The 20,727-nt window shown below is 38.7% G+C and overlaps 1 protein-coding gene, 1 long non-coding RNA gene and 1 pseudogene across 3 annotated transcripts; all 3 read left to right on the forward strand.

Annotated features, from left to right (window-relative positions):
• The first annotated feature begins 916 nt into the window (after positions 1-916).
• Positions 917-7,583, forward strand: LOC125188886 (annotated as a pseudogene).
• Positions 4,308-6,178, forward strand: LOC125208030. 2 transcript variants are annotated; one of them, XR_007174047.1, is made up of 5 exons: positions 4,308-4,619; positions 5,129-5,228; positions 5,387-5,471; positions 5,678-5,856; positions 5,952-6,178. It is a non-coding gene; the product is annotated as an uncharacterized LOC125208030 (long non-coding RNA). The 2 variants fall into 2 exon arrangements; XR_007174048.1 differs by having other exon boundaries at positions 4,309-4,619; positions 5,180-5,228.
• Positions 7,584-17,898: 10,315 nt separating the features above from the next.
• On the forward strand, positions 17,899-20,301 carry LOC125188890. Its single transcript, XM_048085981.1, has one exon. The coding sequence runs from the start codon at positions 17,899-17,901 to the stop codon at positions 20,299-20,301; it is 2,403 nt and encodes an 800-aa protein (XP_047941938.1).
• The last annotated feature ends 426 nt before the right edge of the window (positions 20,302-20,727 follow it).

The raw sequence follows: 20,727 nt of genomic DNA on the forward strand, positions 1-20,727 counted from the left end.
GAAATTGTTGGGACAATTAAGTGAGATCCCTTGTAATAAACTTGGTTTGTTGGTTGAGACACTTTCTTGCAAACTTGATGTGAATTATGATGAACGTACCCTATATGTTGAACTTGAGTTTGTCAATTTGTGGATGGGTATTCCTTGTTTGAGCAAGAATGATGTGTTTATGATTGAAAATGATTGTTTGTTTCATGAGCGTGAGAATAAGATTTTTGTGCTTAGGCCTCTCTTGATAATTTTTCATTTTGCACCATATGAGGATCCTTTCTTGTGTATGCCTAGTCTTGTTAAGAATGCCAAATCTTTTGGGAAGATGTTGAAGAACATGAGAGTAGGTAGTGTGAGAATGCTTGAGACAAAAATGGTCAAATTGTGTGATGCTTGTGTGATGTGGCGTAATACTTGTTTTCCATGCATGACAATAAAGCCGTTCAATGAGGTTGACATCTTTTATTGTCATTTTGTCAAAAACTATGCATCACATGGTTTTGATTAGGACTTCAATGTGAAAGATTGCCTAGGTATTTGTTTCCACATAGCTTATGTATTAGTTTTGAGCTTGTTAGAGCGTGTCCACCGTTGTGGTATGGTGACTTCTATTAGAGTCGTTACTGGTCTTAATCTCTATCATCCTACTTGGATATTTGATTTGATCTCATGCTATTTTATAGGTGTACGGAACCCAGATTTGAGGGCAAATCCTTTCCAAGAAGAGGAGGATGATATGACCACGAGTGCTAGACATCAAGGGTCCTCTCTTCGGCGTGAGCCATGGGTTGATTGGGGCCCAAGGATGAAAGAGAAGACATGCCAAGGATCCAATAAAGCTAGAGGGCCTCCCGAGGATGCGAGGAATATAGAAGGCTCGGATTTGAGGACAAATCATTTCCAAGAAGGGGAGGATGATACGATCATGGAAGTTGTGCATCAAAGCTTGTACCTGCAGCTGGCTTCAATCAGTATTCTGCGTATTGATATGAAGTCCAAAAGCTCTGAAACTACTACCAAAGTCTTCATCTTCGAAAGAGCTTCGCGTGGGTACCTTGCACACCCCAATCGGAGTCCGGTGGAGGGAGTTATGGCCGTTTTACGAAAGGCGCGCAGTGCAAACAAGTTCCACGCGGCCGGGTGAATTTTTAGCGGGATAATTCATGCAACCGGGTGTCATTTTCGGACCCCATTCTGACCCAACGGGCCACCCAAGCTTTAAATAGTATTTTTACTCATTTTTCATGGAGACTCGGATTAAAATAGATGTTTGAGAGATTTGTTCCTCTTGAATAGGGTTTTCTATCTAATTCCTAGATTTAGGTTGCTAGAATCCATCAATTGGTAGTTCAAGCATGGGAGTTCCATCAATTGCTAGTTCAAGCATGGATCAACTAGAGGTATGCTTTGAGGTTTGTGGTTCCCTTGAAGATCTAGCCATGGATGCATGTTAGTTATGTTGTAAGTGCCTTAGCTTGCTTCATCAATGACTATGTTTCCCAATTTCCACCCTATCCAATGTTCTTTCCTTCTTTGTTCATCTTAGTTTCCTTATTTCTTGTTGGGTTGCTCTTATTGGTAAAATAGAAAATCAGTTCTCACAAAAAAAAAATACCTAGATCAAACATCACAATTGAGTAAATCTTTGGGATAAAATACAAGGATCCTTATCACCAAGCCGCTCGAACCTCCTAATCCGGGCGTTTGCTATCACGAAGGCGCAACTAATGTTGACCGCGAAACTAGAAAGGTGGTTCGTCTCGACGCCGACTGCTGCCCGCCCTACAATGGCACTGATCCCCAAGAATTCTACGTGCTCCCGCCGGTTGATCGGCTTCGGAAGAGACCCGCAGCCCACAGGATGACGCCCGAATACTTAGCAAACTACAAGGAAGCCATCAGACTGATGAAGGATCTGAAGGAAGACGATCCCTGTAGCTTCACGCAGCAAGCCAACATCCACTGCGCTTACTGCAACAGCCCCTATGATCAACGGGGCTTCGGGACCCTCGATATCCAGGTCCACAACTCCTGGTTGTTCTTCCCTTTCCACAGGTAAATCCTCCTGAAACTAATACTCCCTCCGTCCGTTACACCAATTTCCTTTAGGTACCCGCGGATTCGCGATTCGAAAATTTCGGGTACCCGATCCCGAATTTTCTAAAATCTAATACCCGATACCTGATCTGAAAATGATTTCGGGTACCCGACTCGGGTATCCAATCCCGATTTCGAATTTTTATTTTATTTTATTTTATTATTTATTTAAGAAAATTAGCTACAAACTTTTAGAAATATGAACCTATAGTTCGAATTTGATACAAACTTAAAGTTAAGAGAAAAAAAATTGTGTTAGGTGAGTTAAGTAATGGGAGAATAAAGTGAAAAATGAAAAAGGTAGAGAGATGGAGAGAGAATAAAGTAAGAGAGAGTAAAGTAGGTGTGGAAAAATGTGTTGACTTTTACTAAAAAGGAAAATGACTATATTACTATGGAATGTACCCAAATGACAAAATGACTCTATTATTATGGAACGGAGAAGTAAGTTATAACACCCCTTATTCATCTATAATACATAATCACAATTCATGCATTAATTATTTAATTTTTAAATAATAGAATAAATACCTTATTTATTAAATCTAACAAATAAAATATAAAAAATTGGGTAATTTGGATATACTTGATCGGGTATTGAACCCGATCCCGAAACCTGAAAAAATCGGGTATCCAATTCCCGATATCCATTTTGACACCCCTACTTTTCATTATTTTTGGTAATGGATCTCATATTCTACTAACTTTTTCAATTTCCTTGAAACAGGTGGTACTTGTATTTCTTTGAGCGGATCTGTGGAGAACTGATAGGAAACCAGACTTCGGCCTGCCCTACTAGAACTGGGACCACCCGGATGGCATGTAAATGCCCGCCCCCTTCTCTGAGCCCTACTCGCCCCTCTACGACTGCAACTACTAGAAAAATAGCTTCTCGCCACACTTTTTTTACCACACTTTATAAAAGGTGCCAGTATAGATATATAGTCACTACACTAACTTTTCACTACACCTTTATTATATCCTTTAACTACACCTCAACATAAATGCCATATGGAATCTTATTTACTGACACTTCTATTAGGGCGTTTTTTATAGATGGGTTTAGGGTAGATTGGATTATTTAATCCACTTAAAACCAATGTTTTATAGTCTGGATTATTTTTTAAGAAGCCCGACGGGCCTTCCAAAATTATCCCGGGCCGACGCAAATAGTGCCCATTTTCACTGTTTGAGCTAGAGATATAGTCCAACAAAATTTGAGGGTTTATTTACTGTTTTTGCAGGATTTCCTTCATCGCCCTCGTTTCCATTCCCTTCCTTCTCTCTCTACGGGACTCCATCCTCTCTCTGCAACAATGCAACAAGCCATTCTGTATGCCATAGCCGCCGGCGATTTTTCCATGGATTTCGTCGTCCGGTAGCCGGCGATAATGGTGCCACTATTCACAAACCTTCTATGCGCTCTCTCTCTCTCTATCTCCGAGCACCCTTCTCTGTCTAATTTCTGGCTCGTTCATGTCTCTCGCCAGTTACTCTCTTTGCACCATGACGGCCACCATTGTCGAAGTGGTAGTGGTGTCGCCCGAGATTTTTCAAAAATCGACATTGGCGAAGGGGATCTAAGTCGATTAGCACCACGGCCGCTGTCGATTTCTGGATTTAGGCATCGATTAGGGGTGATGAATTCAACCTCTTTGTTGTTTAGTTCAGTGGAATCGATTTCTCCACCGGCATTCTTCTTCATTTTGAACTCAAAATTCATCTTTGTTTAATTTGTGGAATCGATTCTATGTTTCATCCATTTTGGGATTCTTCATTTTGGACTCAAATTTCATCTTTGTGTAATTTTTTGAATTTACTGGATCTGATTACTATGTTTCGTCCACTTTGAATCTTCTTCATTTTGGACTCATAATTCCAACTACATAATTTGGGATTCTTCGTTATTTGGGAATCAAAATTCATCTCAAACATATGCGAATGTGATACAATATCCTGATGAATTATTCAATCTATAAAACATCATCTTAAAATCTTTATCCATACATTATCCTACCTTTGGCTCGAAAATTTTATCCTAAGTTAACTATCATGTTATATCCTATCCACGTTATAAAACGGGTCCTTAGTGTACAATAGTGGAATCGAAACTTGACGTGTACAAATTGGATTTAAGATGTAAAAGTAATTTTAAACAAAAAAAGAAAAGGAAAAGGAAAAGGAAAAGGAATTAAATAAAATAGAAAATGGGGAATACTAACTTTTCTCTGCAACTTCCGCATGACTCCTAAACCTTCTCAATTTTAACTTGCACACATACACACCCACAGATCGTGACACACGCACACATACAACCCTCCTCCGGCACGCCGCGCCTCCGGCGACCACTTCCCTCAGCCGAACGTGGCGTCCCCTCCTTGTCTCCCTCTCTGTCTCAATATCTGTCTCCCTCTACACACACCTAGACATACATTTCATCTTTTTGTACATCGGTTGTACGGTCGATTCTGCCGCCACCGTTGCCGTCGCTGGAATCCAGCATCTCTATGATATTCATGTCTATCCTCTATGTAAGTAACATTCCACATCTCTTTTTCATCCAATTTCAGATTCAGATTTGAAGTTAGGGTTCGTATTTAAGTTCTTCCCCAATTCAAATTTTAGCAAAATTAGGTGGAAATTTCACGTTTCTTTGGATGGTTTAAAAATTAAGCCTGATTTGTGAAGTGACTAGAATGAAATTGTTGAGCTTGGTGGGTGAAGGTAGAGACAGACGTAGAGTTTTTCAATAGAGCTTAAGAATTGGTGTTGCTACTTTAATTAGCTTTAGAATCTTCCTTAATAATGTAATTTATAATTTAATAGATAAAAAATGTGTATTCTTGGCATGCGAGATATTGGAACAGCCTATAAATGCAACCCGGATCACCTAATGGGGCAAGACTTTGATGATTTTTGTATTTTTGCTGATCAAAGAAGTTTAAAATGAGTGGAGTTTAGCTAGTCATTTTCTCTCAATTTTCCAAACATGTCTTCAATCTATGATTTTGGAATACATAAATTCATCTGTTCTTGTTAGAGGGAGTCTAACCGCAATGTTGACTTGACTGACAAATTCTGTAATGACAAGATGAAGCTGGTGTGGGAACTCTAATCAGCCCGGATTTCTTCGTGTTGAGGTTTCATTTTTTGCATATTTCACCTTTATTAGCTTTGTAATTTATTGATCATGAATAGTTGAACTAATAAGCATTTTTTTGTTGCTCCAAAATTTAAACTTGTATTTACTCCACTACTCTAGACTTGCCCGCTAAAATTCTGATTTGATACCTCGTAGAAAATATCACCGTGTTTTGGCTCATAGACTAATCATAGAAGTATCCTCGAGTTCCATCAATATTCTGGCACAACACAGAAACCAGGTAATCTTGCTTATCTATTTCACTATATATTGGTTATATTTATTCTTCTACTAAGAAATAAATAGTTACACCTTGCCTTGTAACTACTAGTGACCAAAGATATATATGATGTTGTTTTCTGTTATCAGTATACAATATCTTTTCTAAAATATACTTTTGTCTTGTTGTTGGTCTTTATATAATTACCGGTGATTATTTGTTCGTAGGTATAGTCAATGTTATGGTCTTAGCCAGTTCTATTTGGAATGCATACATCTTCCTTACTCCCGTCTTCTCAAGTGTTTACTGATGCAAGTACAAGTTGCTATGTGAATAAAGTTGAGGTGGGTGATACTATTGATGAAGTTGATGCGATGATGCCCAATACTCTATCAGCATACGAAAGGTAACGTCCTCTTTATTTTGTGTTAGATATCAGAATTCCATAATGCTCTAAATGGTTGTTCTGTTTAAATTTTGATTTAATTGTGTTGGATGCAGGGGCTTGAGTTGCTTTTACAATCATAATGGTCAAATATTGGAGAATATATGAGAATGAAGGCTTATTAGAGTAGTAGAGGTTAAGCAACTTTGGAATGTAGTTTTGTAGTAAGATATTTTTAACATATCGTATTTGGATATTGTATGACTTGGATTTTATCAAAAGTATTATGTAAATTGTTGATGACAGTTTTTATACTTCAAGGTATTTTTATTGTTTATTGTAACTTGGAGTAGTATTTTAGAAGCAAAAATACGATTATGTTTATTTAAAGGAAGAATGATTAAATAATTGAAGAATGCAATAGTTTATACATATTTCAAGGAGTAAAATATAAATTATAAATATTTACAAATGAAAAATGTAAATTACGGAAATTGTGGATAGGAAATGTAATTGCCAAAATTTATGGGAGGTAATTAGTAATATTAGAATTGCAGTATTCAATGTAGTCATAGATTACACTACGTGGCACCTATAAATGTCAACACATGTTATGCTTGATGCCATTTTTAGGTGAAGTAATAGTTTGTCTATTATCATGTTATGTCTGTCATTACACTCACCGTTAATACACTTGCTTAAGGTGCCCCTATAAATAAAGTGTGAGGACAACATATTTCTAGTGGCATTTTTGAGTGCCACAATAAGCCAATTTTCTAGTAGTCCAAACGCATTGGGGACCTGAACTTGTCGACCTTGACATTCGCAATCCTAAAACGAGTGTAGAAGCTAATCTCAACCAAATGCAACAAGAAATGATTATTCAAGGAGACACCGCCCTCAAATTCATGAGCACAGCATACAGAGCCGGATATCCTCCACGAGGAGCCGCCAGTGGCGGAACATGTGGGGGGGGTCCCACGGTGCCATCCATGGCTGGACCGGAAATCCCAAAAACCGCTTCCGCGAAAACATGGGGAACTTCTACTCTGCGGGAAGAGACCCCATCTTCTACTGTCATCACGCTAACGTCGACCGAATGTGGTCCATCTGGAGCGGCCTCCACCCCACTGTACCACCCATCGAGGATCCCGATTTCTTGGATGCCGCCTTCTTGTTCTACGACGAGAAGAGGAACCTTGTCAAGGTCCAAGTCCGCGATTGCTTGCGCAACAAAAGCATGGGATACGAGTACGAATACAGCGATATTCATCGATGGCTGGACTACGTTCCACCTAAGAGAGAAATCCCAGCCGACGTCAAAGAACTCGCAAAAACGTCGCAGGCTGCAACAGAGGCCTTTCCTATAACTCTCACCGAGACTATAAGGGTTGTTGTTGCCAAACCATCCAAAGGAAAAGCAGACGAAGTGCTCGTGAATTGTGATCGAGGGCATTGTCACAGACAGCAGCCAGCTCGTTGGCTTCGATGTCTACGTCAATGATGACGAAAGTAATACGGATGCCCCCGTTATTGCAGAGAGAGCCGGAGGACTCACGCAGATACCCCACAGGTCTAGGACCACCGAGACCCCCAGCGACCTCAGCATCAACTTGAAGGAACTCTACAAGAACATTAATATTGCTGATGATGATGACATAAGAGTCGTCACCATCGTTCCCCGCTTCCATGGTGAGACTGTCACCATTGGTGGGGTTAAGATCATCCCCCACGTTCCCGCCGCTTAGCTCATTCGCCGATCTTTCTCAGCCTTTGTTTCAAGTTAAATGTTTCCAATAACAGCGCATTGTTGGCGCTGCTTTCTTTGTATTTTCCATGTACCAGTGTGCTAAATCAAGAATCATTTCCTTTGGAAATGTGTATTTACTGTGCATCTGCAGGAATGTTAGTCTAATAATTAGAGACTACTCCTTCTGTCCCTAATAATTCATCACCATTTGATCGGGCACAGATTTTAAGAAATGTAATAGAAAGTAAGTTGAAAAATTTGGTGATATGTGAGTCCTACTTTGATATATTAGTTTTATAATGAAATGTGAGTGTAAAAGAGTTAGTGGAAAGTAGGGTTCACTACCAAAAATGGTAAAAGTGAAAGATGACAAATTTTTAGGGACGGACGAAAAAGGAAATAGGTAACAAATTTTCAGGGGGACGAAAGGAGTACTTGTTATTTGTTTAGCTAGTTTTAGTTCTACAATTATTTAAATATGTTTAGTACTTTTCCCAATAGCATATGTTTATTTTAGGAGCAAATGTTCTTTTACCTATGAATATATATACTTTCGTCTTTTATTCTTTGCATTAAGTGTATAGCTCATTTGTCACACCATAATCCCAATTTATCATTTCAATCTAAATTCAATTACATAGCCATTCGCCTATAAGTGGGATCATCCCTTAAATACTACTCCAAACGAAGCTACAATCTTGCAATAATTGAAATTTTAGGGATAATAATTAAACATGTTGTCTGAACATCATACTCGAAGGCTGGATTATGAGGCGAGGCACTGTCTTTGACCAACAACATCCTAGTCTGGTCAGGGTTGCCAGCCAGACAACCCCGACTCAGACTTATCAGACGCCCTATCCGTGCCTCTAGGAATCATCAACATTCTAGGATGCGGTATCAGAGCACCAGAGACATCACCCCACCAGTCCAGGTTTCTACGTACCACTCCATCGTCTTCCTCAACCCGTCCTCCCAAGCGGTCCTCTCAGCCCACCCCAAACCCCTTAGCTTCTCGTCGTCAAGGAAATATCTCTGATCATTGAATGGCCTATTCTCCACGAACCGAACGCACTTGCCAGCATCCTTGTTAAACATCTTGCATATATCTCGTGCAACGTCGATAACCCTCCTCTCCCGCTTCGTCCCAATGTCGCCCGATTTCTCCTCTGCGGAGCACCACCTCAAAAGCCTCCGCAACATCCTCACAATACAGATAACTACGCAAATTAGAGCCGTCGCCATGGATAGGCAGAGGCTGTTCCATCAGTGCCAAGAGGATGAACTTGGGGATCAACTTCTCGGGGAACTGATTCGGGCCATAGACGTTGTTGCCACGTGTCGTGATCATAGGCAATCCGTAACATCTACCATAGGCCATGAAAACCATCTCCGCCCATGCCTTGGACAACGGAGAAAAATTGAAATTGTTCTGATTTAATACTATTACGTTTTTAAACTTATTTGAATTGATCATAATTTTGACCGAACTTCGAGGTTTAAATGATTACAGTCTCTTTTATACTCCCTCCTTTCAACAAAAGTATGCACTGTTTCCTTTTTAGTTCATCTAACAAAAATATGTGCTTTCTAATTTTAGCAACTCTTTCTTTTTACTGAGATGAGACTCATTTTCTACTAACAATACTTTAATTATTTTTTCTTTCTATTTCTCTTATTTTACCAATTATTTATTAAAATCCATGTCTAACAAAAAATGCATTATTTTGTGTGACGGAGGAGGTATATTGTTATCAGAATTGGTAGACTAATTAAGGTTTTATTTTTATACTATTATTATTGTTATATTAAGTACGTCGGTACGAAACAATCTGAGAATTTCTGACATTGCTTTATAAGTTTGTTTTGCAAGAAAAAAAAAAAGTTTGTTAAAGACTTCGTCTTATATACAATTGCTTAGGAAATGTTCGGGAACATGGAATTGAAGGTGTGGAATTTAAATTGAATCCTTCAATTCCAAATCCAATGTTTGATACCAAAAAAAAGTTTAAATTTGGAATTGAATTGCAATTCCAAATCTTTTAATTTCACAATTTGAATTTCATATCAAAAGTAGAAAATTGGACTTTCAAATAGTTATAAAATTACATATTTTCGCTATATATATACAACATATACTTCACACATTTCACATACTACACAAATTTCACACATTTCACACACTACACAAATTTCACACACTATACGCAATTCACACACTACACACAGTACACAAATTTTACACTTCACACACTACACGCATTTCACGCACAACACAAATTTCACACACTGCCCACACTACATGCATTTCACACACATTTCACCCATTCGGTGCCTTTTTAATTGATTTGAAGAAACGTCAGATGTGTAGCCATTTTTTTTTTATTCCATGTCCATGATCTTTCGACCAAGTATTCGAAATCCGAATGAAGAAGAATTTCATTTTTATTTTCCCTAAGCGCCTCGATCTCCAATTTATCAACATCTTTTCTTCTACAAAGCAGAGGAAAATATAGATTTTGGGCTGATCCAAGTACATAGATATTTTTATCCAAACCCAGGTCATGTTTTAATATTTCAGTTGAGCCCAGTTTCGTATCTATAGCACAAATGAGATCAATCTGAGCAGTACCACGTTCTCCCACCACCTTTATTTTTCTTACAGGGAAAAGAGGAAACCGAATCATTTTATACACTCACAAATCACTGCCAAATCTCAAACGGAAACCACCTCAACCTATATGTACGCATACCATTATTCAGTTTAGTTATGCACATCATAATTAGGGCTGGGAATACGGAGATCGGGTAATGGGTTTATCCGTACCCGACCCGATATCCGCCGGATATTGGATATCCAATATCCAATTTTACGGGATTGGGTATGAGATTGGGTAATGAAATTTAAGATAAATCGGGTATTGGGTAACCCGAATAAGTATCGGATATTATCCGAATATCCAATTTATTATTTAAAGCAATTTTTAAATTAAGTTTAGCCATTTTGGACTTAAGAGCTAGGCTAATTTATTTACTAATTACAACTTACTAGATTAACTTTCTCTAAACTTATATAAATAAGTCAATCTCTCTTACTCTCTAGGTCACGGCATCTCCAAACTCCCAAGTTTTACGTATTGCATAACCAACTCATATGGTTTTTATGTTTTAGTAAATTATTTTGACTTTTGAATTATATTATTCGTTGCTTCTACAATTTAATTAAATGCGTAACTTTTATTATTTTACTTACATATTGTATAACCAATCTTAATAAATATAATCACATACTTTAAAATAAAAGTGACCCACTTTTTTTATAGTTGTATACTACAAAATAAATGCAACATTAAAATATTAATCAATTTAAATATTTCTATATTTACATCAGTATATGAAATTAAATTTTTTTTATTAGTTATTAACATATGTAAAGAGTCAGGTATTTGGGTACCCGATACGTCGGGTATGGATACCCGAGGCGGGTATTGGAGTACCCGAAAATATATCGGGTCGGGTTTTGGATAGATATTTAGATGATTTTCGGGTTTGGATACCCGGTTTTTTTGGGTGGTCTCCACGGATACCCGTATTCGCACCCCTTCATAATTACCATACCGAGAGCAAAAAGAAGAGAAGAAATACGTTTACTTTTATTCTGAAATTGGGAGCTGCAAGAGAAGAAAAAAATCAATACAACATATACTTTCATCAGTTCCGCAAGCATCGTTGGAATGACGAAAATCGAACGGCATCGGCGGCGGCAGCATTGCTAGGCTGCTTGACGAACCTCAAACAGCAGCAGCGGAGTCTAGGCAACGGAAATTCTCAGCAATCGAACACTGAACGGATTGACTGTGTCCCGGTGCTGAAACTGTAACATCCCGGAATTTAGAACCCTAATCTTAGAGCCCTAGAATTAATTGTTGATGACGTGGAATCGAGAATGAATTTATTTCATGAGATGTTATGGTCGAATTGAGTTTAGGGTTTGTGTTGAAAGTTTGAAAAGTCAAACTATTTGATTTAAATGATGTGGCATGTGATATATTAAGTTATGAGATTATGTGGCAATTAATTGTTTAAGGGTGAGTGAGAATAATTAGAGAAATTTCCATAAATACTTGTCACCCTAGTTCTTGTAATTTTCGAACCCTAGACTCCTTTGAAGAGAAATTCTATTTCTTCCGGAATTTATTTAATCCTTGGGATATTTATCCAAATTAATTCCAAGAGCCAATTATTTCCTTGTTTAAAGATGGAAAAATCGAGCCCCCTTATTTTTCTAGTGATTTTCGAAAATCACCATATTTGGGAAGGAAAGATATTATTATATTTTATTTGGTTCCTTACTTGATTTCCTTCCATACCTAGAATTTAATTATTCTACCAAATCTTTCCATACCTCAAGAGATCTTGCCTTACCTTATTCTAGGCAATATTTGAAAACCCATGCCTTATTTACCTAGGCATAGAGGCGCCACTTTTGACTCCACGAATGGGAGAATTCTTATTTTATTTTTGCTCCATGATATTTTATTCTATATGAAAAAATACCAAAACAAAATCTTGGCTATCCTAGAGGCCCAGTTTTCGAAAATTGCCATGCTTGATGCCTAATCTATTTTTGTTAATTCTTCTTCCCTACTTCACAATATTATTTTATATTATTTAATTTGGGGAGAATGAGATCTTACCAAATATTCTATTCTAATTACCTAAAGATCTTGTTGAGCACTATAAATAAGAGAAACATCAACCCTAGCCCCCATAATTTTCGGCCCCCACCCTCCCACACACTCTCTCAAATTTTCTTCTTCTACTCTCCAATATTTTGCTATCTTTTGGAGAAGAATTGAAGTTTAATCCAAGAACTTTGAAGAATCAAGGCTAATACTTGTTTTCTACCGATCGTTTTTCTCAAAAAGGTATTTTTGTTTAAGAGTTATGCTTGTTCTCCTTCTACCTCTTCTTTTTCTTCTTCTAACCGATTAATCGGTCTTCTTGAACCCTCATGCATCTTGGTCGAGTGAAAGAGGGATAAAAAGGGATGTGGGAACATGTGTATGTGTGTGTGCCGTGAGTGTGTGTGTGGCGTGTGTGTGTGTGTGCCGTGTGTGTGTGTGTGTTGTTGTGTTGTGTAGTGTGTGTTTGATAGTTAAATAATCTTGTGTGATGAACATGGTCTTGATTAATTGGTAATGATAAGATGAATCGTTGGGAAGAGGGGAAAAGTAATGAGACATGCATGAGTAAGAGTAGTATCGAACCTAATTTGTGATATGTGCCTATGTGATTAAAAGGTGAAACTTTGGTTGCGAAGCCGGATAACGGAAAAGCGAAACTACTTGAAAACTAAGCAATCGAGGTGGGCTTTACTCTTAAAACTCTCTTTTATTTTGTCAAAAGTATTGATTGGTGTTATAAGGGTGGTTTAACTGTTATGCCATGCCTATGTCTGTTTTATTGTGATGTTGTGTGCCTGATGCCTAGTTTGTGAGTTCGCTCCATTGGGCTATATGGCTATGGATATATTTATACGAATTCGGGTCTGAGTATGGGCCGCAAGCCCTATCAGGCTGTGTACACGAGGGGATCGGGAGCCGTCCTTGCTAGTCGGCCGGTCTCGTGGGCGAAAAGTGTGGCCACACTTTCGTCGCACCATGAAATGATTGTGATTGTGGATTATGTTGAGGAAAATGGGGAGTTATTTTGACTGACCAGTCTATGGAAAATATATTTTGTGATACTCGTGATATTCTTTTATAACTGCTTAAAACTCGAGTTCACTTGGTAAGGGTGGCATAACTTATAAAATATTTTGGCAATGAGCTCACTGAGTATTTCAAAATACTCAGCCCTGCATGTGTTTTCCTTATGTGCAGGTTGAATGATGACGAGCGGTGGCGGGTGTTGAGCAGCTTAATTAATTAATATGGATGTGTTGAACTCTAAGTGTAGTTGTGTCACCATACATAGCTATGCTTTTCTCTTGGTCGTTTTCCGCTGAATTTTTGATACTCTTTAGAATTTCTTTTGGAATATTTGCATCTTGCCTTCGGTTTGAGGCCTTAGTCTTTTCTCGTGATTTTGTCTTGGATACTATGTCGTACTCTTAAGGTTTTGACCATCATTTATGATATCTATCTTCCTTTGAACTTCTAGGTTAAGTTGTTGCATTAAATACTCTGATATTTCTTCCAATTCTTTTGGTTAATACTCTTTAAATGAAACCCTAGCCTATGTTTACTTCTTTTGAGTCGGTTTCGGGTAGCAGCCGCCGCATTTATTGTACCCTAGGAGGGCGGGCTGTTACAGAAACTGATCGAGAAAGCGAGTCTGATGATACGACAGCAATCGAGAGACAAGGCTGGAGCATGGTGGTCACAAATCAAAGACGGAGCGACTTTGCTGCTGAACGGAGAAGTCGGCGGTTGGGATGCGAATCAAAGGTTGCAGTAGCGAGTGACAGCGAGAGAGAGGGAGAGAAACAAAGCTGCTTTGAGAATTTGAGAGATGAAGATAGAGGCAGTTTTGAATTGAGGAAGGAATGAGAGAAGCTGAAGGAGGTAGCGGCGGACTTCCGAGCAGGCGCTCGCTGGCTGGCTCGACCAGCGACGGTCACGAGAGCAAGGAAGGAGACAGCGGCGGAGGGCAGTGAAGCGTCGAATGAAGTAAAAGAAAAACGGGAGGCAAGGCTTCCAGATTTCACAAATCGAAAATTGACCGAACTAGAAAAGAAAATGAGAAAGAGAGAAGTGACGGCGAGCGAGAAGGCAAATGGAGTTAGGACATTTTCACATCCCATTTGGAGTTTACGTAATGAGAAAATGAGAAGTGAGTATAGCCCCTTTTTCTATTTAATATTTTGGCCATAAGTTTTGTTTCAAGAAGTATTGATAAATATAGTTTAGGCTCTGAGATGTTGGGCTACAGTTTTAATTAGGAGACTTGGGCAGCTTGTGTATTTGAGTTGGACTGGAAATCGAACACAAGAATGATGAGGGCTCGGTTGGCAGTAAAAGAAGGGGAGATATCTAGGGTAAGATTTAATATAGTGTAGGATGCACGCATTGTTTTAACTTAAACTATTTTCGTAAAGTCTAATTCTTGCATGTTATGTTTATTCATAAAAAGATGATTTTTGCAAGCTATTTGAGAACGGAATGAAAAGACAAGTTGAGGATTTTAAGCGAACGAGGTGGGCTTTCTTTTAAATAAGGACTATGTGCTAAATATGTTTATTTTTTTTAAATGGTGCAAAATATGTTTGTCATGCCATATTTTTGGTGTTGATGTGGGACCTATCTGAAGTGGCTTTTATAATGTATGGTTAATCGAATTCGGGTCTGACTAGGGAGTGACTAGGGAGTGATCTATCTGAAGTGGCTTTGTCACGCCTGTATTTTCTAAGGATAGAAAACACGATTGAATCGCGACTAGGGGAGGGTTAAAGAAGCGAGGAAGAAAAAGGGAAACAACAATACTCGACCATAGCTCAAAAAAAATGGGAATAGCTCGAATAAAATCAAAGTATAATTTCAACAATCAACAACTCCAAATGAAACTCTACCTCAACAATACACGAACTCAGAAGAAACAACATTCAGTGGAAGCATTTCAAGAGTAGAATGATGCTATGTATGAAGACACGACATATTCCGACCATTTGATAAACATCTTCTTCACTTTTGTATTCAACACCCACCGCGCTCGTCATAGCTCAACCTGCACAATTTTTTAAAAACAAATGCAGGGCTGAGTACTTGATGCACTCAGTGGACTCATGCCGAAAATATTATTATAAAAATTATTAATCATGCCATTAACGAGTGACATCGGGGTTTTAACTTTGAAAGGGCCCGAGTCACTAAAACATTTCACCAACATCATCATCACGATCAACCTCAACATCACCATACCATATCTGAACTACATGACAAGGAATGTGGCCACATTCCAAGTCACTAGATCGGCCAACTCAAAGAGATAGCGCACGATCTACTGGGTGTACACTCACTACACGCATTTCACACTAGTGTGTGAAATGTGCGAAATTTGTTTAGTGTGTGAAATGTGTGTAGTGTGTGAAATTTGTTTAGTATGTGAAATACGTGTAGTGTGTGAAATTGTGTGCAGTGTGTGTATATTGTGTATCGTGTGTGTAGTGTGTGTACTTTATGTATAGTGAGTGCAGTGTGTGTATTGTGTGTATTTTATATGTAGTGTGTGTATTGTGTGTATAGTGTGTGTAATGTGTGTTTGTAATGTGTGTTGTGTGTATATTTTGTGTAATTTTGTGTATAGTATGTGTATTTTGTGTAAAGTGTGAGTGAGTGTGTAATCTTGTGTACAACGTGTATGTACAAAATTTTCAAATTCAATTCCATATCAACTACTTCATTTTACCAAACATATAATTTGAAATTGAATTAGAATTCCTACCAATTCAATTTCATAGAATTTGAATTCCAATTCAATTCCAATGTCGTTGATTCACTTGGATTTTACATGGTTTTAGAGGGTAGTTTTACTTGGTTTTGATCATATATTGTGTACTTTGAGAAATGGTTATAGCTACTTCTCTATTATGTTGGTATTTTGACCATTTTGTGAAGAATGTGTAGAAAAATATGCAAAATAGGTGGATGCGCAACACCTTTGGTTCAAGACAGTTTTTTTGGAGATTTTGAAGTCCGATTCGCACATAATGCATACCATTCTCTTCGACTTCGAAAGAGCTTCGCGTGGATATCTTAAACGTCTTAATCGAAGTTCGGTAGAAGAAGTTATGGTCGTTTTACCAAGACTGCGCAGAGCAGTGACATAGCTGGCGACCCGCCATGTTCGCATACAAACGACCCTGGCGACATGCCAGCAAAAGACGAGAAAAATGCCGTAAGCAGCTGGCGACTCGCCAGCTTCGACGCACACCCAACCTGGCGACCCGCCAGCTTCGTCCGACAGTTCATTTTGGGCCCAAAGTTAACCCTAGGTATATATATGCCTAGGAAACGTCTCCAAACACAACTTACACGCCTCCTACCCCAAAAATACCACTTTTTCACCTAGGAAGAAGAGAAGAACGAGCAGAGGACGAGTATTCATTGCAAGAGTGAAGACGAGACCTCCAATCCGCCCAATCCAATTCTAGGAGTTTCTACTTTTTGTTTTATTCTTGTTCAAACAATGTTTTTGAATATTTCTTTGAATATTTCTTTGACTTTTGTGTTTAACATGAGTAGCTAAATCCTTCGTAGAGTTCTACGGGGGAGATACAATGATTCTTATGTTTAATTGATTTCATTTTTCTATGCCTTGGCTCATGTGGTTATTTTAAATTCTTCTGTGCTTATACATTTATTTGCCTGATCACCTTATAAATGCATGTGGATTTTACTACAAGAACTGAGAAGTGAGTAGTTTAATTTGAAAGAAAAAAATTGACGTCTTTACCAATATAATCGACAGATTTGAACCTTTGAATGAAGCTAAGTATCTTAGGAGCTTTTAGGAGTAATTACCTTAGTTCTAGGAAGGACACTTCGGTTCTAGGTAGCAATCTACAAATTATATGTTTTGATAAAAGATATAGTTTTACCTTAGTGATAGCTTAATAACCCTTGAGACCCTTTGTTGGCATAGTTAGGAAGTTAGTTGAGCATAGGATAGTTGTTATCGATCCCGTAGGATTCTACTTTCCTCGTCCTTGATCAACATCCTTTTTTCTCTTATTTGCTTTTAGTTCTCTATTTGTTTTTAATTGCTTTTACTTTGCTTTTAAATAGATTTAGAAAAACCAAAACTTTCCGATTCATCTAGATAGTAGTTGAGGTTGGTTCGTGGTAATTAGGTTGACACTCATTGTCTCTGTGGACACGATACTCTTTGCTATATTAGCCCGGTACACTTGCGGGTATACCTGTGTTAAAAATAAGTTGAGTCAAGTTTTTGGCGTCGTTGCCGAGGACAATTTTGTGTTACTATAGCCTAATATGGTGATAAAAATTAAGATTACTAATCTAGATTTTACTTGCTTTATTTTTTTTCTTTTCTTTTTGAGTTATTCTCACTATTGTGTTTGTCTTTTTAGGTTGCGTGCTCACTCGCTCTAAGGGAAACCATTAGAGTTATTCGATCCTGAGATCGAAGCATCCAACCGAAGGAGAAACGCTCAGAGAAGGCTCAACCAAAGGCGATCACTTTCGCCTCTTAAGAGAGAACCGCCTACTCCTGTTGCAATAGACAACGAAGAGAACAATGCACCACATCCAGATCCGGTAGTCCAACAGCTCCAATTACAACTTGCAGATATGGTGAAACAGCTGAAAGGAAAAGAGGAACAACAAGCCACAGTGCCAGTGCAAAACATGTACGCTTACAGAGAGGTAGAGAACCCACCAATTGACAACGATGGGATCGATGCCAATCATTTTGAGCTCAAGCCAGGATTGCTTAATATGGCTGAGGCTAATGCTTTTGCGGGGAAGGCCAATGAAGATCCCAACAAGCATCTCACTAAGTTTATTCAAATCAGTAACACGGTGAAGCTTAATGGGGTGAGAGATGAACAAATTAGACTAAGGCTATTCCCATTTTCCTTGAGAGATGATGCTAGAGACTGGTACGACAGCATGGGGTCAGCATATGTTAAAACGTGGGATGCCATGGTAGACTTATTTTTGGAGAAGTACTTCCTATCCAGCGAAGTGCTAAAGAGGCAAGCAGAGATAATTCAGTTCCAGATGAAGCCTCATGAGACAATCCGAGAAGCATGGGCCAGATTTAAAACACTGTTGAAGAGATGCCCCAAGCATGGTCTAAGTGCAGGACATCAAGTCATAGCTTTTTATTGGGGCTGCATTCCAGATGCAATGCATGAACTGAATTGGAGCGTAGGAGGAGCACTCCTTCAATTAGGAGAGAATGATGCCATGCAAGTGATTGAGAGGGTAGCTTCCATTGATGAAGGATGGAATAATGAAAGAAACAACTCATACAGGGTGGCCTCTGCTACACAAGATGATAGGATAGACAGAATGTCAAAGCAGCTAGATCTTTTGACCACTCAACTGGGGATTATGGAGTTGAGACAACCTGGACCAGAACTGCAAGGAGGAGTTGAAGGTGTCAACTATGTGCACCAAGGAGGGAATAACATGAACTTCAACAACTATCGCCCCAACCAAGGTGGTGGTAACTATAACAACTATGGTAACAAAGTGCATCCCAATCTCTCATATGGGAATCCAAACAATGCTCTGCAACCACCGCCAGGATTCACAGTGTTAGTGTCCAATGGGTTGGAGAAAAAGCCTACTACTGAAGATATCTTGGCAGCATTCATGAATCAGACTATCAAGTACATGGAGAAAACTGACAAGTACATGGAGGGCACTAGTCAAAGGTTGGGGAAGGTTGAAAACGACGTGCAAAGCTTGAATGTGCATATGAAGAGCATTGATACTCAGATTAGTCAAATTTCTCAAGTTGTAGGTGTCCAACATCAGCCAGAGCAATTTCCAGCACAGACCATAAACAATCCCAAAGACTGCAAGGCCATACACTTGAGAGGTGGTAAAAGCTATAAAGGACCTTCCATGCCTGTAGAGGAAAAGAAGAGTACTCCAGAGGAAGATCTCAGAGCAGAAGAGAATTCCAAGGGAAAGAATACGGTGGACATTCTGATCAAGAAAGACGCAATGCCAGAAAAGATGCCCCCTCCCTCCATTCCTACGACATTTAGAGTGCTCTTCCCATTTGAGGTGAAGAAGAAGAAGTTGGATGAGCAATTCTCCAAATTTCTCGATATTTTTAGGAAGGTGCACATTAATATACCATTGGTAGAAGCTCTGCAAGAGATGCCTACGTATGCAAAGTTCCTAAAAGATGTGCTCTCCAAGAAGAAGAAGTGGATTGATTATGAGATGGTGAACATATCTGAAAACTGTAGTGTGATAATTCAAAAGAAGCTACCTGCCAAGCTTAAAGATCCTGGAAGTTTCAATATATCATGCGTCATTGGAAATGACAGACAGACAAAGGCACTGTGTGATCTGGGGGCGAGCATAAATTTGATGCCATTATCATTTTTCAGAAAGATGAAGATCAACACTCTCAAGCCGACTACAATCACACTGCAGATGGCAAATAGATCAGTCACCTATCCTAAAGGAATTGTTGAGGATGTTCTGATGAAGGTACACGACTTCATATTTCCCGTCGATTTTGTAGTGTTGGATGTGGAGGAAGACATGAATGTGCCGCTTATCCTAGGGCGCCCATTCCTAGCAACGGGTAAAGCATTGATAGATATTGCAAATGGAGAGCTCACTCTTCGTATGGGAAACAAACGACATATTTTGTCTATCTATAATGCTATGAAGAGTCGTGAAGATGAGGAACTTGTTATGAAGATGGAGTTCAAAAGTGTGCATGTCGTAGAGGTCCAAAAGACACAAGCAATTGAGTTCACATTAGGGGATTTTTCATTGCCACGGTGGATGTTAGGTTCATATGGTGGATCACTTTCTAAAGAAGAGATTGCACCAAATTCAGTGAAGGAGAAGAAAACAAAAGCTGCAAATTCACCCAAAGTGGAAACCAAAATTTGTGATGGAGCTTTGAAAACTACTTGGTGGAAGAAGAGATTGGCTAGATCATGTGCTTCCAAGATTGATAGAAAATCCAACACCACCATTTATGGCGTGACATGATGCAGCTCATGGAGGACGTCGAGCCAACGACGATAACCAAAGGCACTGTAGGGGAGGTAACCTCCAGTAGGTAACTTTTATTTTATCGTTTCATTTTGTTTTTTGTGTGTTTTTTGTTGCTTGGCACTATAGGGGAGGTAACCCCTAGTAGGTAACTTTTATTTTATCGTTTCATTTTGTATTTGGTGTATTTTTTATTGCTTGCTTACCATGTATGTCTCCCTTCTCCACCAACTTTTCAAACTTATTCTTTGCTTAGCTTTGAATAAGTTTAGGGGGATGATATGGTGGATAGGGACACTAACGAGGTACGTATCTTATTGCTTTTGTTGCTTTATTTTGTTTTAGGATAGAGTTATTTTGTTAGAACTCTTTGTATGCTTGCACTTGATCATTGACTTGAGAGTTTGAGTAATAGGATGCATA

Source organism: Salvia hispanica, chromosome 1 (assembly GCF_023119035.1).
Source record: "Salvia hispanica cultivar TCC Black 2014 chromosome 1, UniMelb_Shisp_WGS_1.0, whole genome shotgun sequence".
Lineage (NCBI taxonomy): Eukaryota > Viridiplantae > Streptophyta > Magnoliopsida > Lamiales > Lamiaceae > Salvia > Salvia hispanica.